This window comes from Lissotriton vulgaris, chromosome 1_1 (assembly GCF_964263255.1).
Source record: "Lissotriton vulgaris chromosome 1_1, aLisVul1.2, whole genome shotgun sequence".
Classification (NCBI taxonomy): Eukaryota; Metazoa; Chordata; class Amphibia; order Caudata; family Salamandridae; genus Lissotriton; species Lissotriton vulgaris.
Window position 1 is genome coordinate 1591388576 of NC_141685.1, and position 25324 is coordinate 1591413899.

At 44.4% G+C, this 25324-nt stretch overlaps 1 protein-coding gene across 2 annotated transcripts in view; it reads right to left on the bottom strand.

Moving 5' to 3' along the window:
- The window catches only part of NEDD1 (NEDD1 gamma-tubulin ring complex targeting factor), a 413616-nt gene that overhangs the window by 104922 nt on the left and 283370 nt on the right, over positions 1-25324 (bottom strand). For both annotated transcript variants that reach the window (XM_086918169.1, XM_086918174.1), the window contains exon 11: positions 17489-17688. In XM_086918169.1, coding sequence (XP_086774295.1) covers positions 17489-17688 — 200 coding nt within the window. The remainder of the gene's footprint in view (positions 1-17488; positions 17689-25324) is intronic.

Sequence of the window (25324 nt, forward strand, 5' to 3'; positions counted from 1 at the left end):
CAGAGGATTGTGTTGTGCTAGTTAAACATGCATATGTTAGCCTATTGATGGACTTGGGTTAGCTCCAGGCAACTCATTGTTAGCCTACGGGTTAAAGTGCGCCGTGCCAGGAATAATGTGCAATGTCTTAGCCTGTTGAGGGACTAAGAAATCTGTGGCGACTCTTTTAGTGCTAATCTGATTAAATGCGTAAACTTCCCCACTCTAGCTAGATTGCAAGCATTTTTTTCAGTAAAACACAAGTCTGAGGCCTCCTGTCCTTAAAAATAGGGCAGAGCAGACAGTGGTGGTCTTCGGCTAGTTTGGAACAGCAACACAGCAGGTGCAACCAAGATTCCTTGCGGAATGAGCAAAGCCTACACGAAAACTGCTGCTCCCTTACATGCCCAGGCTGGATTAAAATCTGTGATTCTTAACACAAATCTCATGTAGAGTATTTTCCTCTGCGCCTGAGCCGACAATGCATCGCGTAGAATAGGTTGAGCTTTCCCCAGAGTGTATGGCGTGTCCAGTGCTGTGTGGTGATGGGACTGAGGCAAAGAGTTGCAGAGTCCTTTTCAGACTAAGTAATCAGTACCTGCCTCTTCAACACGGTTTTACAAGCACATAACGGGATGGCAGGTTGATGCAGACTCTCTGCTTTGATCTTACAATTGCTTGCCCCAGCCAAGGAGTACCAGAGGGAACCCTAATCCACAAAAATAATTCTCAGTTGCTGTTTGAGTGTATTTTCTGGGGCTCTGGTGACCCTGATGCACTACTTGATTAGGTCCCCCTGTAACGCCAAGTCTGGCCTGCTGAGACCAAGCTCCGGCCTTGGCCTTGCTTTTCTGGCTTGCTGCAGAGCAATCAACACTGATTAGTATGAAGTGACCTGTGCTGCTATTATGAACCTATACAAGGTTCCTGGGAAAGCCACGTGTCTACAGTTCTTGGCCGATATCAATTTTGCTTTCAGGACAGTCAGCATTGGCTCTGCAGTTAGACATGTAAGGCGCTAGATCTGTCGCTTCAATGTGTGGATAACACGGTCTGCCTTTGCATTGAGATGTTTTAGGTGGGTGGCCAGTTTTGCTCTGTCCGAAAGCCAGGTAGTTGTAGGCTGTCGTAGTCCCTATTTGATATTCTCCCCATTATCAGTGGGCTTGCCTTTTGTATGGACATTTCCCAAACACGACTATCTTGATTTTGCTCTGGGTAAGGCGGCTTAGAGGACTAATGCATCCACTGTAGGGGCCTGTGTTCAACATCATGGCCACAGGTTCAAATCCTGGTGGGTCCACTCAGCCTTTCATCCATATGAGGTTGATAAATTGAGTACCACTGAGTTGGTTAACAATAACATCTGTTATTCAGAGCCTTGGTTCCCTTGGGCGATATGTGCGCTTTGCAAATACACGTAATGTTGTGTTAACTAGCTGATGTTTTTTCTGGTTATAGCTATGAAGGTCGTTAAGGGCTGTCTGGAGACCAACCCTAGAATGACCCATTATTGCTGTATCAATTGCATATTGTAAGATAGTTAACCTCTCCCTGCCCAACCTTGGAGTACCTAAAGTGGCTCCTTGCAGGGCGGCCCCCAGATCTGCAGAGAAAAGTTTGAAAAGTAGCAGGGGTGAGGGCCAAACTCAGTCCTGTTAGAGTCCGTTGTTTGTGGCGACTATTGATGTTACTGCGGTGGGGCTTGTTTTGACCGGAACCTATGTTTCCCGATATAAAGGATGTGATTGCCTTCAGGAGCTTGAACGTGATGCCTCGGGCGGTTAGTTTTCCCCCATAGTCTACCACGTTCCACCCTATAAAATGCAATGCTGGAATCTACGAAACAGTAGAACTGGGGCGGGTGCATTTCTTGACCGATTGCAAGGAAAGATACGCCAATGCAATGATATTGTCCATGGTTGAACTGTGTGGCCTAAATCCCGACTTAAAAAAATGGGAGGATTCCTTTTTCTTCTTCCCATGACTCCAGCTCATTCATGAGGATTAGGGCATAAAGCCTTGGCTTATAAATCTAGCAAGGCAACAAACTTGTAGTTTGCTGGGTTAGACTGGTCACCATTTTTATGGATAGAAAATAGAATGGATCCTTTTCAAGAGTGCGGCATCATTGCAGTCATAAACAGTAGTTAAAAAATGGGGTAAAGATTGGAGCCCAAAATACCTGTGCTAATTTGAATATGGGGCAGGGATCCCGTTTGGCCCTGGAGCTCCATCACTCCTCATATTATTAATGTTCTTAGTTACTTTGCTGTCAGCTATTCAAGTTTTTTGATTGAGAGCACAGTCTGCTTCTGGGCAACTCATTACGGTGGACCCCTCGTCTGATGTGTCTTTCAAGTACAGATGTTTGACATACCTTTTCCAATCGCTTTCGGCTACCCCGTTCTCCTTTGTCGTTTCTTGCTTATGAAGCCGGTTGAAGAACCGCCACAGCCCGGAATGGTTCTTTTCCTTCAGCAAAGAAAACACTTTAAGCCATTCCCTTTTCGATGTACTTCCTTTGGCAATTCTGTGCTTTTTTATATGCTGCCCTCAGAGGGGCTATGGAAAGCCCATCAATCGATTTGCTGCCTCTTTTCTTGGCTTCCAATGCCCTAAGGAGGGCGCGTTTGCAGCGTATTAAGTCCTTCGGACAGCGGGGAGCTTGAGGTGTCTGTTCTAAGCTAGTTCTCAGGGTCTTATATTGATCCTTCCCCAAACTCCGTTGTAGGGCTGCAATGAGGGCCTCCCAGTCACTTATTACTGATATAGGGGTTGCTGACTTTAAGCTGTTCTTTCTCTTTTCTACCCACTCCGACAAGTTATCATCGAGACTAGCTGACCATTTAATTCTTTGGCTAACCTTATACCACTCTTCTCCCGTGGGTCCCCCTATCATGAGGAGCGGGGCTGCTATATGAACTGCTAAATGCAAAGTAGCACACAGAGGCCTGTGGTCGCTTTCGCCTCTGTCATCGACTTCCAAGTGTACCAATCTGGCTGCATTTGTTTCACAGACTAAGATATAGTTGATTGTAGACGCGTTCTTGAAAGTTAGTTTAGAGCTCCATGAAGGCGAACTATTTACTTTTAATGAGTGGGTTAAGCATAACTTTTGGTTTTGAAGGAAGGTGAGGAAGGGTATGGCCTTTACCCATGTGGCTGTGCAAATCTGTAATCTCATCCAGGGCCCTCATGTTTAAGTCTCCACCTATGATCACCTGGTGGGATTCATATTTAATTTGCAGATCTTCCAATACCCATAACAGATTTCATGAAGTCTTTCTTCTGACTCTTCACCGGGTTGATAAAACAATTTATTTACACCAGGTGAAAGGGTTGAAAGTTAAGCCTTGGACTTTGATTAATAGAGATTGTATCTCGGGTGTTTTAGCGGGTATTTCGATGGCAGTAAGTTTACAAGCATGTTTTAGGTAGACAGAGTCCTCCAGACGGGCAGCCAAAGATATTCCGTTTGGTGGCTGCTGCTCAAAATTTGTAATAGCCTGCTAAAGGAGTGCTTGTCATCGCCATGGATGGTTTCTTTAGCACAGTACCGCATTGTTGCATGCTTCCAGGTGTCCAGGAATGTGGGAGAGTCGATAGAGGCATTGAAGATTGGTGTGTTAGTGCTTCGTTGATCAGTAGGGGACCATTGGTGAAAGATTGGTGGGGCAAGGGTCAGATGGGTCCCCTTGTGGATGGTCTTCATGGCAGCACCAGTTTTGACCGTGGGTGGATGGTCTTCATGGCAGCACCAGTTTTGACCGTGGTGACAGCGGACAACAAGGTCAAGGTTTGTTCTCCAGTCGTGATGGGAAGTGGAGTTGCCACAAGTACGGGGTCTGGTTGAGGGTCGAAGTTCCAGGTTAAGGAGGGGAGGTTGCTGGAGACAGCAGAAGGCATGATGGGATCTTTGATGGTGAAGACTTTTTTGCTGTTAGTGTTGGCATCGATGCGGTCTGCAAGAGCTTTGCACTTGGTTTTCCATATCTGCTAGTGGTACCATTTTAGGGTGGATTTGAAGATTACTTAATCTGCGGTGTCTTAACTTAAGTTTCCATTTGTACTCCAGTGGCGATTGGATAGCTTTAGTCCCTTTGTGTACCAACTGGCCTGTGGTCTGGCTCTTGCCAATAGGTTGTGCTTGAGGGAAGCCAGGGTGTCGGAGCATGCAGGGATCCAGTTGAGGTTCTCGATGGCTTTCTGCAAGTTGCATGTGTGCTCAGGCCGGTGCATGGAGAAGGCAGAACCCCACTCCTCTTCTTTGCGGTCTTTTAAGCTGTGGGTTTGTTGATGGTAGTTCTGTGGTGATGCTGAATGGGTAAGCTGAAACTGACATGGGCCTTGTCTGTTGATGTCAAAATTGCTGACTTGTCAACTGTGATGTTGCTGATAGAGGAGAAACTTGTGCCCAGTAGGTGTCTAGCTGTATGGGTGGGTTCGGTAACATGCTGTCTGAGGCCGATGTTTCTGAAATTTTCAAGACGTCTTGTAGTGTTTGGGTTGGTGCGGTCTTCTAGATGAAGGCTAATGTTTACAAAGGGGATGAAAGGGGCAACAGAGTCTGATGCCGCTGTCAAAATTGGTGCGGGACCCTGGTGATCTGTGTAAGAGGGTTCCTTCAAGGGAGAAGTTGGCTGTGATGCAAATCTTTAAGTGAGGTGCTCCATGTAGCCGGTGAAGGTGAGCGTGTAGGTGGTGCAGCTGATGGTATTTTTGAATAGGATGGTGGATCAACTTACAGGCTTATGCGGACAGTCTTGCCTAGCAATCTTTTAACCAATGGGGATTGCAGCAGTGCTGTCCAGTGCAGATGTTGGGTTTAGCCATGTTTCTGTGAAGGGAGCAGGTCTGGGGCATGGTTGTGCAGTAGGTCCCATATCTCTGTGGCATGTTTGGTGAGCGAGCGGATGATGAGGATCATGCATGCAAGTTGGAGTATTGTGTGAGATGTGGTTGGTCTGTATGAGCACAAGCTGGTGGGGGGTTTGTGTGAGTTAAATTATGCAGAATTTTACAGTATACGCTATTTCACTGATCGCCATTACACTTGACGCAACTCCACTCAACACCACTCTATTATACTCTATTTCACTCTACAATTCTCAATAGCATGCTGTTCCACTGTTTGTCGCTCCACTGTACACTACTCCACTCTACGACACTTTAGTGTATGTCACTCAACCCTACGCCAGTCCATTATACGCTCTTCCATTGGCCAGCATTCCACTCTAATCCACTCGTCTACACTACTCCGCTGTTCACTACTTCACCCTTCCTCACTCCACTGTACAGCACTCCTGTATGTCACCGCACTGTACGCTACTCCCCTATATGCTATTCCATTCTAGGCCACTCTACTATATGCCACTCCACAAAACTTCAATGTATGCTATTCTAATTTATGCAACTCCACTCTGCGCCACTTCAGTGAACGCCTCCCCAGACCACTCCATTCTTTGCTATTCAATTGGACGCCACTCCACTATTCTATTCCACTCCACTCCACTCCACTCCACCCCACCCCACTGTACTCTACTTCAGTATACGTCACTCTACTATACGTTATTACACTCCACACAATTCAACTCAAAGCCACTCCATTATACGCTATTTCACTCTACGCCACTCTAATGCTTGCCACTCCTGTGTATAACACTCTATAATTCACTGTACTCTACTCCACTATATGCCACTCCATTATTTGCTATTCCACTCTACCCCACTCCAGTCTACAACGCTCCTCCCCACTCCACTGTATGGCACTCCACGCTACTGTATTCCACTGTGTGCCATGACACTGTACACTATTCCACTCTTCACGACTCTAGAGTGCACCAATCCACTCTATGCTACTCCAGTCTATGTCACTCCACTCTACTGTACACTACTCCAGTCTAGGCAATTCCAGTGTATGCCACTCCACTCTGCTCCATGCTATTCCACTGTTTGCCACTCCAGTGTATGCTACTTCATCTATGCCACTTCAGAGTAACCTATTACATTGGATGCTACTCCACTGTATGCGATTAAGCTCTATGCAATTCCACTGTATGCCACTCCACCCTGTTCCACTGTATGCCACTCCAATGTACCCTACTCCATTCTATGCTGATCCACTGTATAACACTCTTCTCCACTATTTATAACTTCACTCTAGTACATTCTGCCATTCTACTCCACACTCTCCCCATTTACTCCACTGTTCAACTCTGTACTCCACTCCATGCCTGTAAGCTCCATTGTAGAACACTCTACTGCAGTCTGAAACTTTCCAACTTTCTACCACAAAACACTCCACTCTACTGTATGACAACACCTCAATATATGACAGTTTACTCGACTCTATGGTATGCCACTCCACTCATTGCTACTGAACTCTACTACACACCAATACACTGTTCTACTTTACTTCACATTGTCGCGCTACTCCATTTGACTCTACCCCACTCTAATCTACAAAACTTTACCACACTCTATGCCACTGTATAAGAATCCCCTCTATGCAGCTCCGCTGTACCACCCTACTCTTTTTAACTTTATTCTACAAGATGTTAATGTCTATGACAATCTCTAACACTTTACTCCACTCTGTACCGCTACAATCAACTATACAACACACTGCTACACTGTATGCCACAAAACGACAATCTATTCTACTCTATGTTGCATTACAATACTCTAGTTTACTCTACAACAAGGTACGCCCCACTTTACTCTGACACAGTGCTCCACTCTAGTCCTCTCCACGCCACTCCACTCAGTGGCGTTCGACTCTATAACACTGTATGCCAATCCACACCCCTCATCTTATTTTAAAAAAGTACCCGGGACCTGGCCCACCCAGGACAAATCTACAAAGAAGCACGGGAGCACGCACGACTTCTATTTGTTTTTTTTTGCCACAGATTCGATTTTGAAAAAACACTTTCAATTCATCAAGCCCATTGAACAAAGGAGGGAGCCAAGACTTCTGGAGCTAGCACTGGAGGGGGCTCCCCTTTGAAAATCTAGCAAGAAAGGCTCTGGCAGTGATGTCAACGAGGGGGAAGACCCGAAGTCCCCAGAGGAGATATTACTAGTGAGTCCTGGATTAGACCAGTATGAACTGCTCTAGCTTGCTGTGCACGAGGTTTGGGACAGGGGTGGAGTGGTAAAATGGGACTCTAGGATTGGCTATGGGTGCCTAGGTTCTGGAACCTTCCACTCCTCTTTAAAAACTTGTGCACAAAGTGGAGACTCTCTTGCCTGGTGATTTATCTACACTTCGCAGCTGGACCCTGAAACCACTAAGGAGAACTGGAAGAACAAACCCTCTGGCCCCCTTAAACCCCCGAGACCAGTTGGGGTAAAGCCCTGGACTTCTGTAACCAGTAATGAAGACCAGGAGGAAGGCTGGCGCTGGGAGCCAGGAGAACCAGATCCCTGAGAACTGCACTGCTTTGTATGGGAGGTCTGCTGCAACTGCCCATAGTGGCTAGAGCTCTCCACCATGGAGTAGGGTGCATTCTCGAGGTCTGTTTCACAAACAGTAACAGATTTGTAACTTTTAAGATAACCGTCATTTTGAATATTCTTGGGTTTCTTTTTTTTTTTTTTTTACTTGCGTGATGGAGCAGGGTTTTATTTTTGCAAAAACCCTGCTCCGCGGTTTAACGTCTTACAAAGATTTGCGGTACAAAAGGGGGTGGTAATGGACGGAGCTTCTGAACCAATCAAACACTCACACCAAGTCACAAGATCTGGGTTTAATCCATCACCGTTCTTTAGCCCACTCTGCCACCCCAGTTCAGACATGGCTATATGCAAATCAGTCTGACCCTGTGTCTCTTGGGAACAGTCCAGCCCGAACTGCCAAGCCATGCCTTCCCTGGACCGGAAACAAGCTTCCGAGGACCGGTTTCTGGCATTCCAGCCGTCTTCAGCCCGGCTTGCTTGAATCCAGTGGAAAAGTGAGCAAGGGACTCACGTCTGAGCATACCCTGCCACACTTATGGCGGCCAAAAGCGGTACAAAAGGGGGTGGTAATGGACGGAGCATCTGAACCAATCAAACACTCACACCCAGTCAAAAGATCTGGGTTTAATCCACCACCGTTCTTTAGCCCACTCTGCCACCCCAGTTCAGACATGGCTATATGCAAATCAGTCTGACCCTGTGCCTCATGGGAACAGTCCAGCCGGAACTACCAAGCCATGCCTTCCCTGGACTGGAAACGAGCTTCCGAGGACCGGTTTCTGGCATTCCAGCTGTCTTCAGCCCGGCTTGCTTGAATCCAGTGGAAAAGTGAGCAAGGGACTCACGTCTGAGCATACCTTGCCACACTTATGGAGGCCAAAAGCGGTACAAAAGGGGTGGTAATGGACGGAGCATCTGAACCAATCAAACACTCACACCCAGTCAAAAGATCTGGGTTTAATCCATCACCGTTCTTTAGCCCACTCTGCCACCCCAGTTCAGACATGGCTATATGCAAATCAGTCTGACCCTGTGCCTCATGGGAACAGTCCAGCCGGAACTACCAAGCCATGCCTTCCCTGGACTGGAAACGAGCTTCCGAGGACCGGTTTCTGGCATTCCAGCTGTCTTCAGCCCGGCTTGCTTGAATCCAGTGGAAAAGTGAGCAAGGGACTCACGTCTGAGCATACCTTGCCACACTTATGGAGGCCAAAAGCGGTACAAAAGGGGTGGTAATGGACGGAGCATCTGAACCAATCAAACACTCACACCCAGTCAAAAGATCTGGGTTTAATCCATCACCGTTCTTTAACCCACTCTGCCACCGCAGTTCAGACATGGCTATATGCAAATCAGTCTGACCATGTGCCTCATGGGAACAGTCCAGCCCGATCTGCCAAGCCATGCCTTCCCTGGACCGGAAACAAGCTTTCGAGGACCTGTTTCTGGCATTCCAGCCGTCTTCAGCCCGGCTTGCTTGAATCCAGTGGCAAAGTGAGCAAGGGACTCACGTCTGAGCATACCCTGCCAGACCTATGGCGGCCAAAAGCGGTACAAAAGGGGGTGGTAATGGACGGAGCATCTGAACCAATCAAACACTCACACCCAATCAAAGATTTGACAGCACATGATAAGTGATTAGGAAATGCAACTGAGACCCAGTCACTGCAAGCACTGCACACAAGATGGGATGGACTTCCTAAACTTAGCATTAGAACTTATTCGAAATGAGTGATAGGAGAGGTAACCTAAATGATAGAAAGGGAGTTACAGATGATCACACTATTTGTGCTTGTAGGGCTATGTTGCAGAAATACATATTGTGAATTGAAAATCTGTCACTACAAAACTACGTCTAGCAAAGTGTAACTGGTGATACATTGGTGTAAGGTACCTTCATCTACACAAAAAGAATAGTAGCAAAACCAATTGCACATTAATGAACTAGAAGAGGCTTGCGCCGTTATGATATATGCCGTGCTTAACTCAAGGTGCATATGCAACCCCCTTTTAGATTATACACGGCAAGCTAAAGGGACAGAAGCTGAAATTAATAAACTTGAGATAATTAACACTACAAATGAGACAGAGGAACTACTAAGGTACCAAATGATAGGTAATAATGAGGAGCAACTTATTTGACGAGTCAGCAATCTGAACTTCGATAAAGGTGAAAAGTCACAAGTGAGGGCTGCGTTCATTACCTGCTGATGCCTACACTGAAGGTCTACTATTGACACTATCCTTTATCTACGACCAGGTATTGCATTCTTGAGGTCTGTTTCACAAACAGTAACAGATTTGTTACCTTTAAGATACCATCATTTTGAATATTCTTGGGTTTAAATTTTTTTTTTTTTACTTACGTGATGAAGCTGGGTTTTTGCGAAAATAAAACCTGCTCAAGATTGAACCCTCAGTAACATTTATTAACAGTGTGCTGTGGTTATTTTTCCCCTGTGCTGGAAATTGCTATTCTGCTGCATTCATGACGAGCTCAGCTCGTCATCAGCACAGCTCAACTGTGCCTCATGACGAGCTGAGCTCGTCATGAGCATGGAAGGGGTTAATAAACATTAAAATAAGGGGAAATGCTTTTGTGCATGTGTAAACTAATGTGTGTACTAATGCAGGAAAAATAACCGGCACTCTGTTTGGCTTTAAGGAAAATAATGACTACTGCTGCTTTTGTGCATGTTAATAATGTGAGAAGTGTGGCTCAGGGGTTAGAGGCGGCAGACCCGGAAGCTGAGATCGGCCCTGGACCAGGGTTCAATTCCCCGCCTCGGCGGGTCTTGGGCTAAAAATTCCACGGTCTCGATAATTCTCGCTCCGGTGCCTTCTCGACTCACGGGTTCACGCTCTGCGACTCTGGGCAATAGCTTGCTTAATCTCCACAACGGCCCCTCGCGGCGGGATGCCTGGCTTTCACCTTGTGGATATCCTGCTGGGGCCTCTCACAGGGGAATACCAGGACGGGTTCCCTAGGCAAGCGCCAGGATGCCCTTTGTGGTGACAGGTCGCGCTATATAAGTATACCTACATTTACAATTACATTTACATTCCTAGGAACAACATGGGCTGTGCATGGGTTAGTGCAATGCTGGGATGGTGTGCAATGAAATTACATTTCATGAAAATAATGTTATGTGTTTGTTTTTACTGTAGAAAAGGCGAGCATGGGGCAACTTTCCTGCATGCCAGTTTGGGGTTAAATGTTTGCTAGAAGAAATACATACAGAGAATTAAAATGGGTTTGAGGCGATGGCAAAAAACACAAAAGCATAAATCAGACCTTCATAGTGGGCTGACTGACTGTCCAGCTTCGGTAGACATTTTTGATAAGCAAGTGGAAGCGATGCAACTTTCTCACGAGATGGCAGAGGCAAACAAAGAAAGTGTGAATATATGCGGTTTGTCATCAAAATTGTTTCCTGGGTAGAATCTGTTGTAATGCTGAATGCTCAAGACAATGGGACATTTAATAAGGACATCACTCAGAGAGTGGTGTGACAGAACACCCCCATTCTTAGCCAATGAGAGTCAGAGAGTTTACAAATACTGAGACAAATGTGGGTTAGACATTTAGGTTTTAGGGTGTAATTGAGATGCCCCAGTGGGTGTTGTTTGCGAGAGTAGATGTTGGGGTTAGCTAGTGGGACTGTAGTATAATGTAATAGTTATTTTCTCGTGCTTAAGTTATTATCTCGTGCTCTTTGTATTCTTTGTATTGCATGCGTGGGCGCATGCTGAGAATGTATACATGTATTCATTTGAATGTACGGGGTCTTCAGATGTCAGGTGTTCGTTGGATACCTTCAGTTCCTACTCGAACTCCTGACTGATGAGGCGCTCCTCATGTGATTTGGAAACCTTTGGAATAAAGCTTCCTTTCAAGATATCCTTTGTCCTGGATTTAATAAGACTACTTGTCTTCTACATATTGGCGACGATCGGGATTTGTTTCCAATCACCGACCCACGCAAAGGAATTTTTTGCTGTTTGGCGTTTTCTGGGATTTCATGGTTACCGTCTTCATAAACCTTCGGTAACTGTTTATGGATTTTATTATGAAAAGAAAAGACTGTGGTGTCTCAGGATTCTCGTCTTGAGGAGCGGAACCTTGCACAAATCTTAATTTGCTTGATATTGGACATTGGTTCTTGATTCACCACTGATGGTTGGATTTGCCATTATTTCTATTTGTTTGATTTCCCGTCAACTCCTGATTCGACACTGATGGTCGGATTTATCGCTATTTTAATTTTTTCCTGGCGATCGCTTCAACATTTTAAATTACGCACTTACCAAACTGCTTCTGGAATTTGGAGTGTTTGCGTCTGATCTTCTCTTCCTGGAACCTCCACAGGACGGCGCTGGAACTCGGAATCTTTGTGTCTTTGGCCCCGCATAGCATTCTGGGAATACGTGTGACGTTACACGTTGGACGTTACGTGCGGCGGCCATTTTGGTGAAGTTTCTAGACTTCAATACATTCTACAATCTGCGTGTGACCCGTTTTCGGCGATTCACACGCCTTATCTGCAATTTATTTCTCTTTCTTCTAACGGAAAGATTATCTTACAGAGGGACATTTCCTGGTGATTTGGTACTGTTTGAACATTTAATTGTTTTGGAAGTATTATAATTCTACGACTGTTTAATTTTCTTTTATTTAGTTGGTGATTACTGTTCTACATATTTAACATGTCTTCTGTCAGAGAAGTCACTCAACCTCCTTTTCTCGAAAAGCCTGGAAAACCTACTTTGTTGTGGTCAGAGTGGTTTGGCTTATTTGAGAACCACATTATGGCGATTGATGCGGCTGACTATTCTCCCCCTAGAAAGTTTGCTCTTCTGTTTGGTAGTTTAGGTCTAGCCGCTCAACGCATTTTTAAGAGTCTCGTTCCTATTCCACCTCCAGCTGCTCATTCTGGTGATAGTGAGTGGAATGTTTACGTGGAGGCTATTGCGAGGTTAAAAAAGCAGTTTGAGGAATCTCCTAATATTATGTTAGAGAGACACAAGTTCTATAAAAGGAAACAAAAGGAAGATGAAAAAATTGATGAATATATTTCTGCTTTAAGGGTATTGGCAATTACTTGTGATTTTGGGCCTTTGCTTGATAACTATATTCGTGATCAATTCGTGTTCAATTGTGCCTCATCTAAAGTTAAGGAAAGGATTCTCAGTTGTAAGGATCCATCATTATCTGAAGTTATTGATCTTAGTCTTAGTATTGAGAGATCAATAATTTCCACAAAAGCTATGTCAGTGGATTCTTCCTCAAAAAATAAATTTTGTTTCTGAAGAAATGTCGGAGGAAGGACTATATGCTATTTCTAATAAAGAAAATAAGGAAAAATGGCAAAGTAAACCAAATATTAACCAAAACAAACAACATTTTTGTTTTAGATGTGGGTCTAAATTTCATATTGGGAATTTCAAGGGATGTCCTGCTGTTAATAAGCGCTGTGTTTTGTGCATGAAAGTAGGACATTTTCAAAAAGTTTGCAGGTTCCAAACGAAACCTGTTAAAGTCAACTATGTGGACATGGACGAGTGTTGTGAAAACTTTGACAACCTTATGTTAATGGTGGATGGTGGAGATTCGGATACTATTAAAGGACCTTTATGTGAAGCTTTGATTGATAACATTAAGGTACAAATAATGGCGGATTCTGGTGCTCCCATTACTATTCTCAGGGATTCTACATTTTTTGACAAATGGGGTGGTGATATGAAATTGAGTCAATCTGATGTCAATCCGAAGGCTTTCGGAGAGAAAGATATAGATATGTTAGGTTTTTCTTAGGAAATTTACAAGTTCTTGGTAGGTCTATCGTTACAAAAATTTATGTGGCAATAAAAGGGAACGATATTGTGGGTTGGAAGGACCTTGCTAAGATGGGGTTATATCTGGTCCCAGGTGATGAAAATCCCATTAAGGTGCGGGAGTTTCCTATCTGTTTTGTAGAAGATGCAAAAATTGACAGAACCGACCTGCTGAATGAGTTCAAGAATGTTTTTAGCAATAAAATTGGTCTGGTGAAAGGGGCTGAACACAAAATAAGGTTAATTCCTGGTGCATCCCCTGTTTTTCATAAGGTACGTCCAGTTCCTCTGAGTGTCAGGACTGAACTTAAGAAAATGCTGGAGGATTTATGTAGGGACAAAATTATAGAACCATCGGAATCCTCTCAATGGGTCGCCCCCATTGTATTAGCACGTAACAAAAATAATGAAATCAGGCTATGTGCGGACCTCAGGGGTCTCAATAAAAATATTAAGGTTGACTCACCCACTTCCAAAAATTCAAGAGCTGTTAGCAAATTTAGGCGGGGCCAAATGGTTTTCGCTGTTGGACTTAAAGTCCGCTTACCATCAGATCCCTTTGTCAAAGGATTCGCAGGAGCTAACCACCTTTGTTACCCCATTTGGGGCTTTTAAGTTTTTGAGGCTACCATTTGGGTTGGCTTCGGCAGCCAGTGTTTTTCAAAGGTTGATGGACTCTTTGTTTGGGGATCTGGTGGGGGTTCAAGCATATTTGGATGACATTTTGATTTTCGCAAAGACAATGGATGAGCATAATATTTTGTTGAGAAAAGTGTTGTCCATTCTGAGGGGTAAAGGGATGACTGTCAGAGAGGACAAATGCAAGTTTGGAGTGTCTGAGTTGGAATATTTGGGACATACAATTTCTGAATCTGGCATTAAACCAAAGTTTTCGGTGGTCAGGGCTCTGATGGAAGCTAAACCTCAAGGTGATAAAGATGCTCTTCGTTCTTTCTTAGGGCTGGCTGAGTATTATGCCAGGTTTGTAGAAAATTATGCACAGGTGGTGGAGCCCCTACGATTGCTGCTTAAAAAAGGTCAGAGGTTCATTTGGACCAAGGATTTAGATGTGACTTTCGCTAAAGTCAAGGAATTGATTGTTTCAGCACGCTCTCTTCAGGCATTCAGGGATGATTCCCCTTGTATTATTGCTGTGGATGCTAGTATGAAAGGCTTAGGAGCTGTGTTATGTCAACAGGTGGAGGGTAAGGAACACACCGTAGCTTTTGCCTCAAGGTCTTTAACCGCATCGCTGCTGCGGCGATTTTTACGCTGTGCGGCAATTTTTAAATTACCGCGATACATGACGAGCTCAGCTCGTCATCAGCACACGCCACCCGTGGGTGATGACGAGCTGAGCTCGTCATCAGCATCGAAGGGGTTAAAAGATTTCGAAAAACACTATAGTACGATTGAGAGAGAGGCGTTGGCCTGCGTGTGGGCGGCCCAGAAGTTTAAAATGTACATCTGGGGCCTTAAGTTTGTTATTTTATCGGATCATAAACCCCTTTCGTTTATCTTTAGCAAAGTTTCGGGTTCTAACAGTCTTTCTCCTAGGTTGACTAGGCTGGTCTCTAAACTCCAGGAATTTAACTTTGATTTAAGGCATATTGCTGGGGGTAAGAATTTCAGAGCAGATTGTTTATCCAGGATGTTAATGGATAGAGATGATGATGATGATATGGTGGAGGAGGATGTAGAATGTGTGTCTGTGGTGGATGCTGTTGAAGAGTGGAATTCTGTCATTTCTGAAAAAGACTGGAAGGAGGCCAGTGTGAAGGATGTCATTTTGTCTCAAGCGATGGAGTTCTCTTCTAACGTTTGGCCTGAGGTCAGAAATTTGTCGGGGGATTTAAGGAATTTTGCTCAAGTGGCTGAAGAACTTTCAGTGAAAGATGGTGTTTTGTTGAGGGGTGACAAGTTTGTTCCTCCCAGTGGTTTAAGAAACATTATTGTCAAGCTGGCTCACAGTGGTCATTTGGGGGTTACCAAAACTTGTATGAGAATCAAATCTCATTATTGGTGGCCAGGCATCGATACTCAGGTAAGGGCAGTTGTTGATAATTGTGAGGAGTGTTTATCAGATAAACATTGGAAGACTCATGAGGCTCCGTTACAACCTTCTCAATTTCCTGGGGTTGCTTGGGAGAAGGTTGCTCTGGATTTTTCTGGCCCGTATAAGGTGCTTCCCGAGGGGAAAAGATACCTTATTTTAGCTATTGATTACTTCTCGAAGTGGATGTAGTATAGATTTGTAGAGGCAAAAAATTGTCAACGCAGGAGGGGTGTGATTGGATGCACTGGTTACAACCTAATTTGGATTCTCTTCCTCATCACCTCCCTTCCTCTAATGACTTCTCGCCTTCTCCTAGTGTGGTTAACGACCCTGCTGTTCCTTCTTGTAGTCGCAGTGGTCGTATCAGGAAACCTCCCGCAAGATATAATGAATTTGTTTCTTTTTGATTTTTATTTTCGGTTTTGGTTGTGTTTTTGCATAAGGGGGAAGGTGATGTAGTATAATGTAATAGTTATTATCTCGTGCTCTTTGTATTCTTTGTATTGCATGCGTGGGCGCATGCTGAGAATGTATACATGTATTCATTTGAATGTACGGAGTCTTCAGATGTCAGGTGTTCGTTGGATACCTTCAGTTCCTACTCGGACTCCTGACTGATGAGGCGCTCCTCATGTGATTTGGAAACCTTTGGAATAAAGCTTCCTTTCAAGATATCCTTTGTCCTGGATTTAATAAGACTACTTGTCTTCTACAGGGACATCGTCAATGTCGTCGGTCTGCCGTTTCCAGATAGAGGCCTACCTGTTCCTGATCCTGTTTTCCTGACTTAATCTTTGCCACTAAAATCTTCTCGAGGGGTCCAACTACCCTTCTTTGGCAAAGAGGGTAGATTTACCTGATTTCTTACTTTGGTTAGTATAGATGATATTTTCGAATTTGCATAATAATTTGCACATTTATTTTGTCTCTGAAACTTTTCTCTCTACGTCTATCCACTCCTTCAATGCAATGTTATTTTGCTATGAGTTTATTTCTATACTTTGCTAATATATTTTCACTGTGATGATCCATGGTTTGCATTGTATAACAAGTACTTGATGAGCATTATTTTTACTTCAAAGTATTTACGAAAAAAATTATACATTTACACTGTTATTATTTAGTAGTGTACAGGAGTACATAATTATTGTGATCAACTAATTAACTAATAAGTCTGTCGGCACAGATAATAAATGTTGTAAAGAGAAAATGCAGGTTATGTGATGTACTTTGGTAAGTTGGGTACAAACTTACATCACACTGACACCCAGCGTGAAGGGATCAGTTGGGTAGTGTAAATGGGCCAATGTTTGTGAAAAATGATCGTTCCCTGATCGCTGGTTCATACGTTTCACTTCATTACCAATGATGTTTTCTTTTTTTGTAATCCACCCTGAATACTGGACTCAATGCTGTTATTTGCAGATACTGAAAATGATAAGTGTAATGGTTGCTTTAAATTACTCGCGTATAAAAACCAATTGCATCTATGCTCCTTCTCCAGTGGATTTATTCAACAATAAGTATTGTTTTGAAATAAGTACTTAATTATAAAATACAAATCTAGTACTTGTTTTATAGATATAATATACAACTAGTAACACATGACAACAGTGTGGTAATTGACTCCAGAGAATTGTTTTCGTAAGTTTCTCAGCTTTATTCTAAGATAATGGTAACACCCACGACCGGACGCTCCCGCTGCACACCAGGACTCCAGACAACTGAAAAAACGTTGTCAGAACCCTGGAATGCCCTCGGCAGAACCCGATCCTGGAACGACATTCAAACCAATAAAAACATGTAAAGAAGCGTCCTCGCGCTGCATGGCAGGGCGAGGACGGAAACCAATACACTACAACTAGTTATCTGGCTGACAAAACATTATGTGTAACTAGAGAAAAATCCTAAAAGGGCATAGGCCAATACATGAAATCACAAGACATTAAACCCAAGCTTACAAACAAGTATTCTAGAACGCCTATATTTTTTGATTTTTAGAGATGCAGCAATAGGCAACTCTGCACGGAATGGCCCCTTTTAAGGCTCCAATAATGAAAGAAATAATGAAAGAAATAGGCTAATGATGTGTTTCTCAAAAAACGATTCAAAGATACCATTCCACCAAAGAAATGTATGAGTGAGGCACTCTACCTGTATTGAATAGTCGATGGTCTCTGGCTTTACTTGTTGCGAATTCGCCTTTGAATTGGAATCTTGATTTTCATCTTCTTCTTTAATTGGAGTACCAGTAAATATATGTAAAGGAGAAGTATAGGTTCCCTGCGAGCTAGCACCGACAGGATTCCTCCTTACTGAAGGCAATGTATTAAAATGGGAAAGATGGTCTAAACCTGCAACAACATCAAAAAAACACTGAAAGTGAGCCCACTAAAATAAATAAGCTCGCCTTCTATTTTCATCATCTGGCATTTTATATCATTGTACAGACTAATTGATTTATTCACCCGCTGATAAAAATACAGTGAAAATTTCAACCAAAGACCGTCTCATTTCTGAGAAGAGGACTGTGTAAAAGAAAAGATGGTAGCTTTACAAAATTGCCCACACGGACTGCACATTGTTTCCTCTACACTTGGATAGTATTTGTTGAGACATTAACCTGAGAACCCGAGTGCTGTTATCATTCAGTAGTCAAGGCTCTGACCCCTTTAGCAATTCCAATCTCTACCAGGTGCCATACTTCCAGAATGATGTGCATCGGCTTCGCTCAATTCTTCACAAAAAACAGGCAGCACTCCAATTCAGAAAACTAGAGGAGCATGACTAATTGTGGGAGAATCTGTGGGACTGCTAATTATGATTGTGCAGTATAGCAACAATCACACTCCAAGCTAAGAGACATACTTGCAGAGCACTCCGTTGGGTCTTCAGACCCGGCCCTGCGTACAAAACCTTATGCAGGAGTAATCCAGTTGTAGCCTTGCCACCTGACAAAGGAGCTCTGGCTGAACAGATGACTGGATTTTACTTGAGGAAACTGCAAGCTAGACCTCATCTTTATAGATGTAGCTTGCCCTATGTTTCCTACTTAAGTAGATACAAAGCATCCTTCAGACACTAAAAAAAACGCGAAGTCAGAGACAAAGTGAAGGGTATGCAGCTATAGGGTAGCCAGAGAAGACAACTTGAAAAAGACATCTCGAAACAAAATGTTAATCATAAGAGAATAAGGGGCCTGTAAACAGGAAAGGGGGCATTCCCAAACCTTTCGCAGTTTCAGCTCAGCAAACAAAAGACAATCCGTTGAAGAGTGGTACTTAGCTGCCTGAGAAGCAGGAATGAAAAAAGATTCTTTGGAGTGTTGCTTATACTCCTACTTACGTGTCAACATTCCATACATTATTTGCTTGGTGGATTCTATATTCTTAGTTCTATTCTGCTCGCATTACAAGGGTTCACACGGTAATACTATACTCCGTTCTTGCCATAAAATGTGCTGCGTGTGCAGGTTGAACCAGGTTGCTTGTGAAAAATATTCTGACTTTATGAAATACTTTACATCGCTTGTATCGGCAATGGAGAAATGTGTTTAAATATGAAGGACAATCCGCAAATGGCAGTCCTGACGTGCATAGAAGTGTGGTATAAATGTTACTTTTAGTGGATATACAAAAAGAACACCCATAAGAAGTTAACAGCACAGATGATTTAGGCAAAGTAGAGGCTCCGAAGTAAAAGCAGAGAACTCTAAAGTTATACAAGATAAACAAGGTTTACACAGAAGAATGGCTAAAATTTGAGACCGCAAACTATGTCAAGGCCTCAAATGTAATTGTTAAGGGATCACACATTATGTTGCTAAATCTTTGGATAAACACAAATGATATGTTGTCACTGTTTAATAAAACCAATCAGGTCTTCTTAATAATGAAACACGGCGATTTTCACTGATAACAAATTTAGCTCTGAGGGCAGTTATTGCTTTAATGTTATCATCACATGCAAATGAGGTCTGCTAATAATCAAGGAAATTAGATTTTGGAAGTTTTTTTTTCGTTTCTCCAAGAACACAGTGAAAATATTGTGCATGCAAGGCGGAGGGTGGAATACATTTTGGAACATACTGTTGAGTGTCCACCCATCTTGTGGACCGAGACATTGTGTGATCTGGAGATAATTCAAGTCTTAAATTACCCTCCCCTTAACTAATCTCACTTTTCATCTGTGTCGCTTACCATTTTTTTGTTTTATAGTTTTTGCCATGAAAGCTACCAGCCCCAGTCCCCTCTAGCCTAGCGTTTCCATCCCTCTGCTAACACCAGTCAGATCCATGGATCCTTCTACTACTCTCAGTCTGGTCATCCTTCTAAACAGAAATAAGATCGACTGAGAATCTAGTAGATCATCAAAGGTGAGCTATAATGATGACTATGTAATTTTTTGCTATGCAGACCCCTCGACCCCTCCTAACCACTCGCAGGTATTTGGAAAAGTAATTGTTCTAGGAATTTTCTACAAAATAACTTTCCTTTTACAGGCAGTTGGACCAGAATCGAAATATAATACGGTCCATCAACAACGCATTGTTGGTTGAATCCAATGAGACAGAAAACTAGGCTTGAATGGAAAAAAAGTCAGAATTGGGGAGGCCTGAAAGACGCGACTGGAGAAAGTTGAATCGACTTTTGTTCTGTTTTCGAAAGACAATGGTGTAACATGAATGAAAACAATACTGATGGGTAAACAGGTGAACAATGAACCGAAGGGAGCCCGAAAGCGGTCTCGAACTGGAGCGCTGAAAAACACGACAGAACCGGTTGGTGGAAAGAAAACAATCTAACAATGGAGTGGATGCCCATGCATAATATCACTGAGAGGAGTTACTTTTACTTCATGACTCGAGAGGCTTCTTTGAAGAAAAACAACTTGCACACATCTAGACCCAACACTAGATGGCAGGGCATGTGTATCCACAGCCACACATGCCATCGAACATAATTTTCCTTTTACAATATTTTTACTGAGGCATTTTTTTAGTAAGCAGATATATGAGCAGACTGTTTAAACTCACTGCACCATTGAGATATTAAAGGGACTAATTTCCATAGTGATATTTTGATATTTCATTTATGCAACATAAAAATAAGTATTCATATTTTAAGGAAAAGCTTCCACATATTTTATTCCAGACGAGCATGCTGCAGACGAAAGAATTAATGAGGCACTTACTTACCATAATTTGAACATGCAGAACATGCAGAGAAATAGCAGCTGAGTTTGAGGCTTAGATAGCTAAACACTATATTCTCAGCCGATGACAACGAATAGTCAGTAAAGTTCAAACAACATGCTTGTTAAAAAACCCCACTGCCAGACTGCTGAGTAAACATCATGATATAAGAAAACATTGAGCGGTTCAGCTCTCTTGTTCCACGGCTTGTGCACATGAAACAAGTGAATTATTACAACACCTGAAGAAACACACCTCCAAGTTTGCCTTGAGCTGGAGATGGCCGTCTACTGTCTGCATTGAGTCCGCCTTCAAAAGCCAGTAGTCAAGTTTGGGAAAACTGGTATTCCCGACCTCCAAAGAAGCGCTGCGGCCATTCCCATCACTTTCGTGAGCATCCGAAGGGCGATGGAAAGGCCAAAGGGGAGCACTGCAAACTGAAAATTCTCCTTGCCGATTGTGAGTTGTAGGTAGTACCTGTGGGCCAGCAGGACAGGATTATGAAAATAAGCATCTTGCAGGTATAATGCCACCATCCAGTCTCCAGGGTGGGCATGATCTGGGCCAGAGTGAGCATCTTAAATTAGTGTTTCTGAAGGAAGGTGTTGAGAGGGTGAAGATCTAAAATAAGACAAAAGCCTCCGTCCTTCTTTAGCACTAGGAAATAGCAAGAGTAACACCCAGGTTCTGCATCTGAGAATGGGATCGGCTCTATGGCACTTTTGGCCAAAAGGGTCCGCATTTCCCACTAAGACAGCTATATGATCCTCCAACAGCTGCCTTGAAGGAGGTGTAAAGTGAAGCCAGGTAGAAAGGAATGGAAAGATCCACTATTACAAAGGGATGGCCTGCCACCCCTGAAGGAAAAATCCGATCCTGTCTCAAGAGGGTGGCTGTGTCCTGGCACTAAATCGTTTTTTGCGGCTGCAGCTGCCGGAAAGGCAGGGAACTGAGCTGCATGTTGTTCCTGATGTGCTCTGTCTATGAGAACCATGGCCTCTTCCATTAAAGGGTTGAAAGGCCTGGGCTGGGCTGGAGGAAGAGGCTGGTGCTGGCAAAATAAAAAAAACTCTGCCATAGCCATGGAAGGGGCAAAATTGCTGTCACTTTAGTCTTGTGTTAGCAGGAAGGTCCAAGGAACAAGCTCTGGCTCTACTCTCTTTCAACTATTCCAAGGCTGAGTCCACTTTGTCACCAAAAAGGCGAAAACTGTTGAAAGACGTGTCCATTAAGGATCACTGGACATTCCCGGAGAAGCCTCTAGACCCTACCCATGTGTGGTTTCAAAGAGCCACACTATTACCAACTGCAAACCCTAAACAGGTTGTATAAGGTCTGCGTTCCCCCATGTAAAAAAGGCAAGGTATCAGATACAGAGGGGTTGCCAAGTGGCTGTATGCTGGTTGGCATCAGGGACGACTTCAGTGGAGATAGTGGTGGATTCCGTTCTGAGTCAGATAGGACTGTGGGCTGCACATCCTAATCGACGTGATCAACCTCGACATCCATGCAAGAGGAACAGACCCAGGGGATGGCGTCGGATCGGAGGTCTGCACTAGAGCAGGTGATGAACCCAGTGCTGGTCCAAGGGACACAGACTGCGCAGAAGTCCGACCCGCTGGCAAAAGCCTGACTGGAGGCCCCTGCGGATCCTTTGGCCTGAAAGTGCCCCAGAGGAGAGTTGGTTAAATTAAAAAAATACAAAGCATGGCCTCCGTGAAGGACTCTACTTGCTGCGATGTCGCCAAAGAACCTGCATATAAAGGGTGTGTCAGGACGAAACTCTGAATCAGCTCCGATGGACATTAGGAGGGGGAACAGAAGGCATACTGACGACAGAGGCGTCACAAAGACTTTGTGAGAGTCTGTCACAGATATCTGTTTGCGACAGTCCCTACCCAGTATACACCTTGATGTCTAAGGGGATATTTTCCCTTGCACACTGGCACAATTTCTCCCAAAAAAAGGTTGAACACCCAGGAGAAACTCCGGATCCATGTCTAGGAATATGCAGGTAGAAGCATTCATCAAAACAATTGTGGCAACCAACTGGAGGGTTCATCGACAGCACTGAGAAGGTTTGGCCCAGGTCACCACAACGCCTCAGTCAGAGACTCATCAAAAGTCAGCAAAAGCTTCTGAGATTGAAGGGCCCGGTAGAAAAGTTTAGTAAGTACATTTCCCTAAGTCTCTACAGCATAGTAACTTTTCAAAATCTCAGTGGTCCGCTAACAACTATTGCAAAACAGGCACTTTCTTCCGTATGGGAGCACATAGGCAAGTCCAAATCGGAGTCGCTGAGTCTGATCCCAAAATTGCCACTGGCCTTAGATAATAGTGGCATCGAGGAAAGGAAGCTGATGGGGGGTAGTTCCGGGCATAGGTTGCATTTAAGCAATTTCATAGCGCAACCAACAAATAGCTGAACACCGCTCAGGATCGAACATTGGATTTAAAAAAGGGGAGACACTTTCATATCAATTATAGCCTATTCAAAGCAGAGATTATAGATTTCAACTTTATCATTGCAACTTATGACCTCCTCTTTCCGCCATTATAATAAAGATGATCATATTTTGTGGCTCCTTCATGTGGAAATGGGACTAAGTGAACTACAACACAAATGTTGCATGTGTGTAAACGTCGTCATGTTGATGTCACCTGCTGTAAAGAAAGTAGGGTGAGCTGAGCCACAGCGGGATCGGAGAGCCAGAGCCAGTGAAATCCCGGGCATACTGGGAGGAGGCACAGGTGCTGGTGGCATTGGAGCTTTGGCTCTTTGGTGCTTGAGGATTCGGAAGCAGCTGAGGAACTTGTGCCAAGCTACGTGATTTCAAGCTATAAGGAATGCACCTCTGCTACAGTTGCATTGTCATCTCAGCCTTGCTCCCGGACCAGTCCTTTCGCCATTTCCTGGGGGTGGGGGAAATCAACTGACAGCGAAGGTTTCTGGTAAGCCCCGACCGTGGGCAGGGGGGGAGGGGCAGGTGGTGTAGGCTTGGTTCTATGTTTGGAATTGGGCTGCATTGGTAGGACAATTCTCTGTGAGCTGGTTCAAGGGCTGCAGACGACCCCAGTGTGGTTTGTGGCCTCGCACTGAGGGTTGACTCTGAACAGTGTTGGAATTCCAAGCAGAAGCAGAAGCTGCTGATCTTGTGATAGGCAGTAATCCCATAATAGAAATCAAGGAACAACAAGCGACGGCAATAAAGAACCTGCATTTTAAATAAGACCAGTTTGGGTGCCTAATTTGTGCAATCTAATCTTGTTTAACGCCACTGCATTTATCCCCACACCACATTGTACGCCCATTCGAAATTAGCTGGGGTGTCCACTTTGACCATCCGATGGCTATATGCTAAATTTCCTTTAACATCATGACCATACAAGGGCACAAATTTGCAAGCATTAATACATTTCTTAAGATGGAAGGATACAGCCCAACTAAGCAACATTGAAAGCCTGGTCATAATCGTTGACGATTGGGCATCAATCAGCCTTTCGGCTAGGAGAGTATAGAATATTAAAGGAAACTCGCTAGCAATCGTGGACCAAGCTCCTAGTGGTGTGCACCAATACACCGACGAAACACTCACACCAAAATCAAAGCTATTTTAAGAAGATTTTTTTTTAAATTCACAACCTTTGGTCTACAAAAATACGTGGCTGCATTGTTATATATGAAATTCAAAATGAGTTCTGGTAGGTCATAAATCATCACATCCTCATTCTCACAGAGAAGAAAACTTCAGGGTGGGGCCAAATTAAAAAAGGTGCACCAGAGGGCGTGGCTAGCAGCCGATCATGGCGGCAGCATAAGGGACGAGCTCCGCAGCTGAAGCAGCCTCTTCGTCGATCCGACATAAAATCCGTCACTTTTTTTAAGCCCTACAGGAGGGTACCAGAACCCAGGACCGGGTGGAGTAAGCAGCGACAAGCGGCGACAAGATCCGACGTCTGCTGACCGAGATACGTCGAAGCCTCGGATCGGCCTACCCTGACCTCCTGAGCCGGGACCTCCCCTGGTTGTCGACCCAGCAGGAAGTACATGCAGACCTGGGGACCTGGACCGGAAGTGCCCGTGGGGCGAAGGAGCCGACAGAACGAGTGCACACTGGACGGTCGGATGCAACGATCCACACGGACCAGGGGAGTAGTGAATTCCGGCACGGTCGCTGGCGCTCCGACCGTCTCTGCGGTCGACACGAGCAGCACCGAGAGTCAAGGAGACTGTGACGAAGGGGGCGTCCGCCATTTTCTTGATCGAAAAAGTCGCAACGCACCTGGCGATACTCGACGCTTCTCGCCTTCCGGAGCACGCCACTGAGACCTGATCTTTGTCGAGTTGGACTGGGCAGGGTGTCCGCACCGCTCCACACATCCTGGAGCGTAGGGGCACGAGGAGCGCGACAATCAGCGGTATGGCGGGGAAAGGCCCCAAGGGCGGCGTCACACAGACCCGCATCGAACGGTATACCTCCGACAAGTCCACCGTCTCCCCAGCGGGGAAAGACCAAGGAGGGAAGGTGACTGAAACCCCAGGAGGAAAGAAGGCGACATTAGACGATGTCATGCACGCTCTGGTCCAGTTACAAACGACCGTTGGCGCAATCTCCACGGATGTCACCCTACTCAGAGCGGACCTCCACAAAATGTCGGAGAAAGTCAAGAACATGGAGGTGGTCACAAAATCTCTTGTGGAGGACGTCTCAGAACTTCAACGGGAAATGGGGAAGACGGCGCAGGATAATAGAATGCTCCGGGAGAAACTGGATGAGCAGGAAGGACGTTCCAGG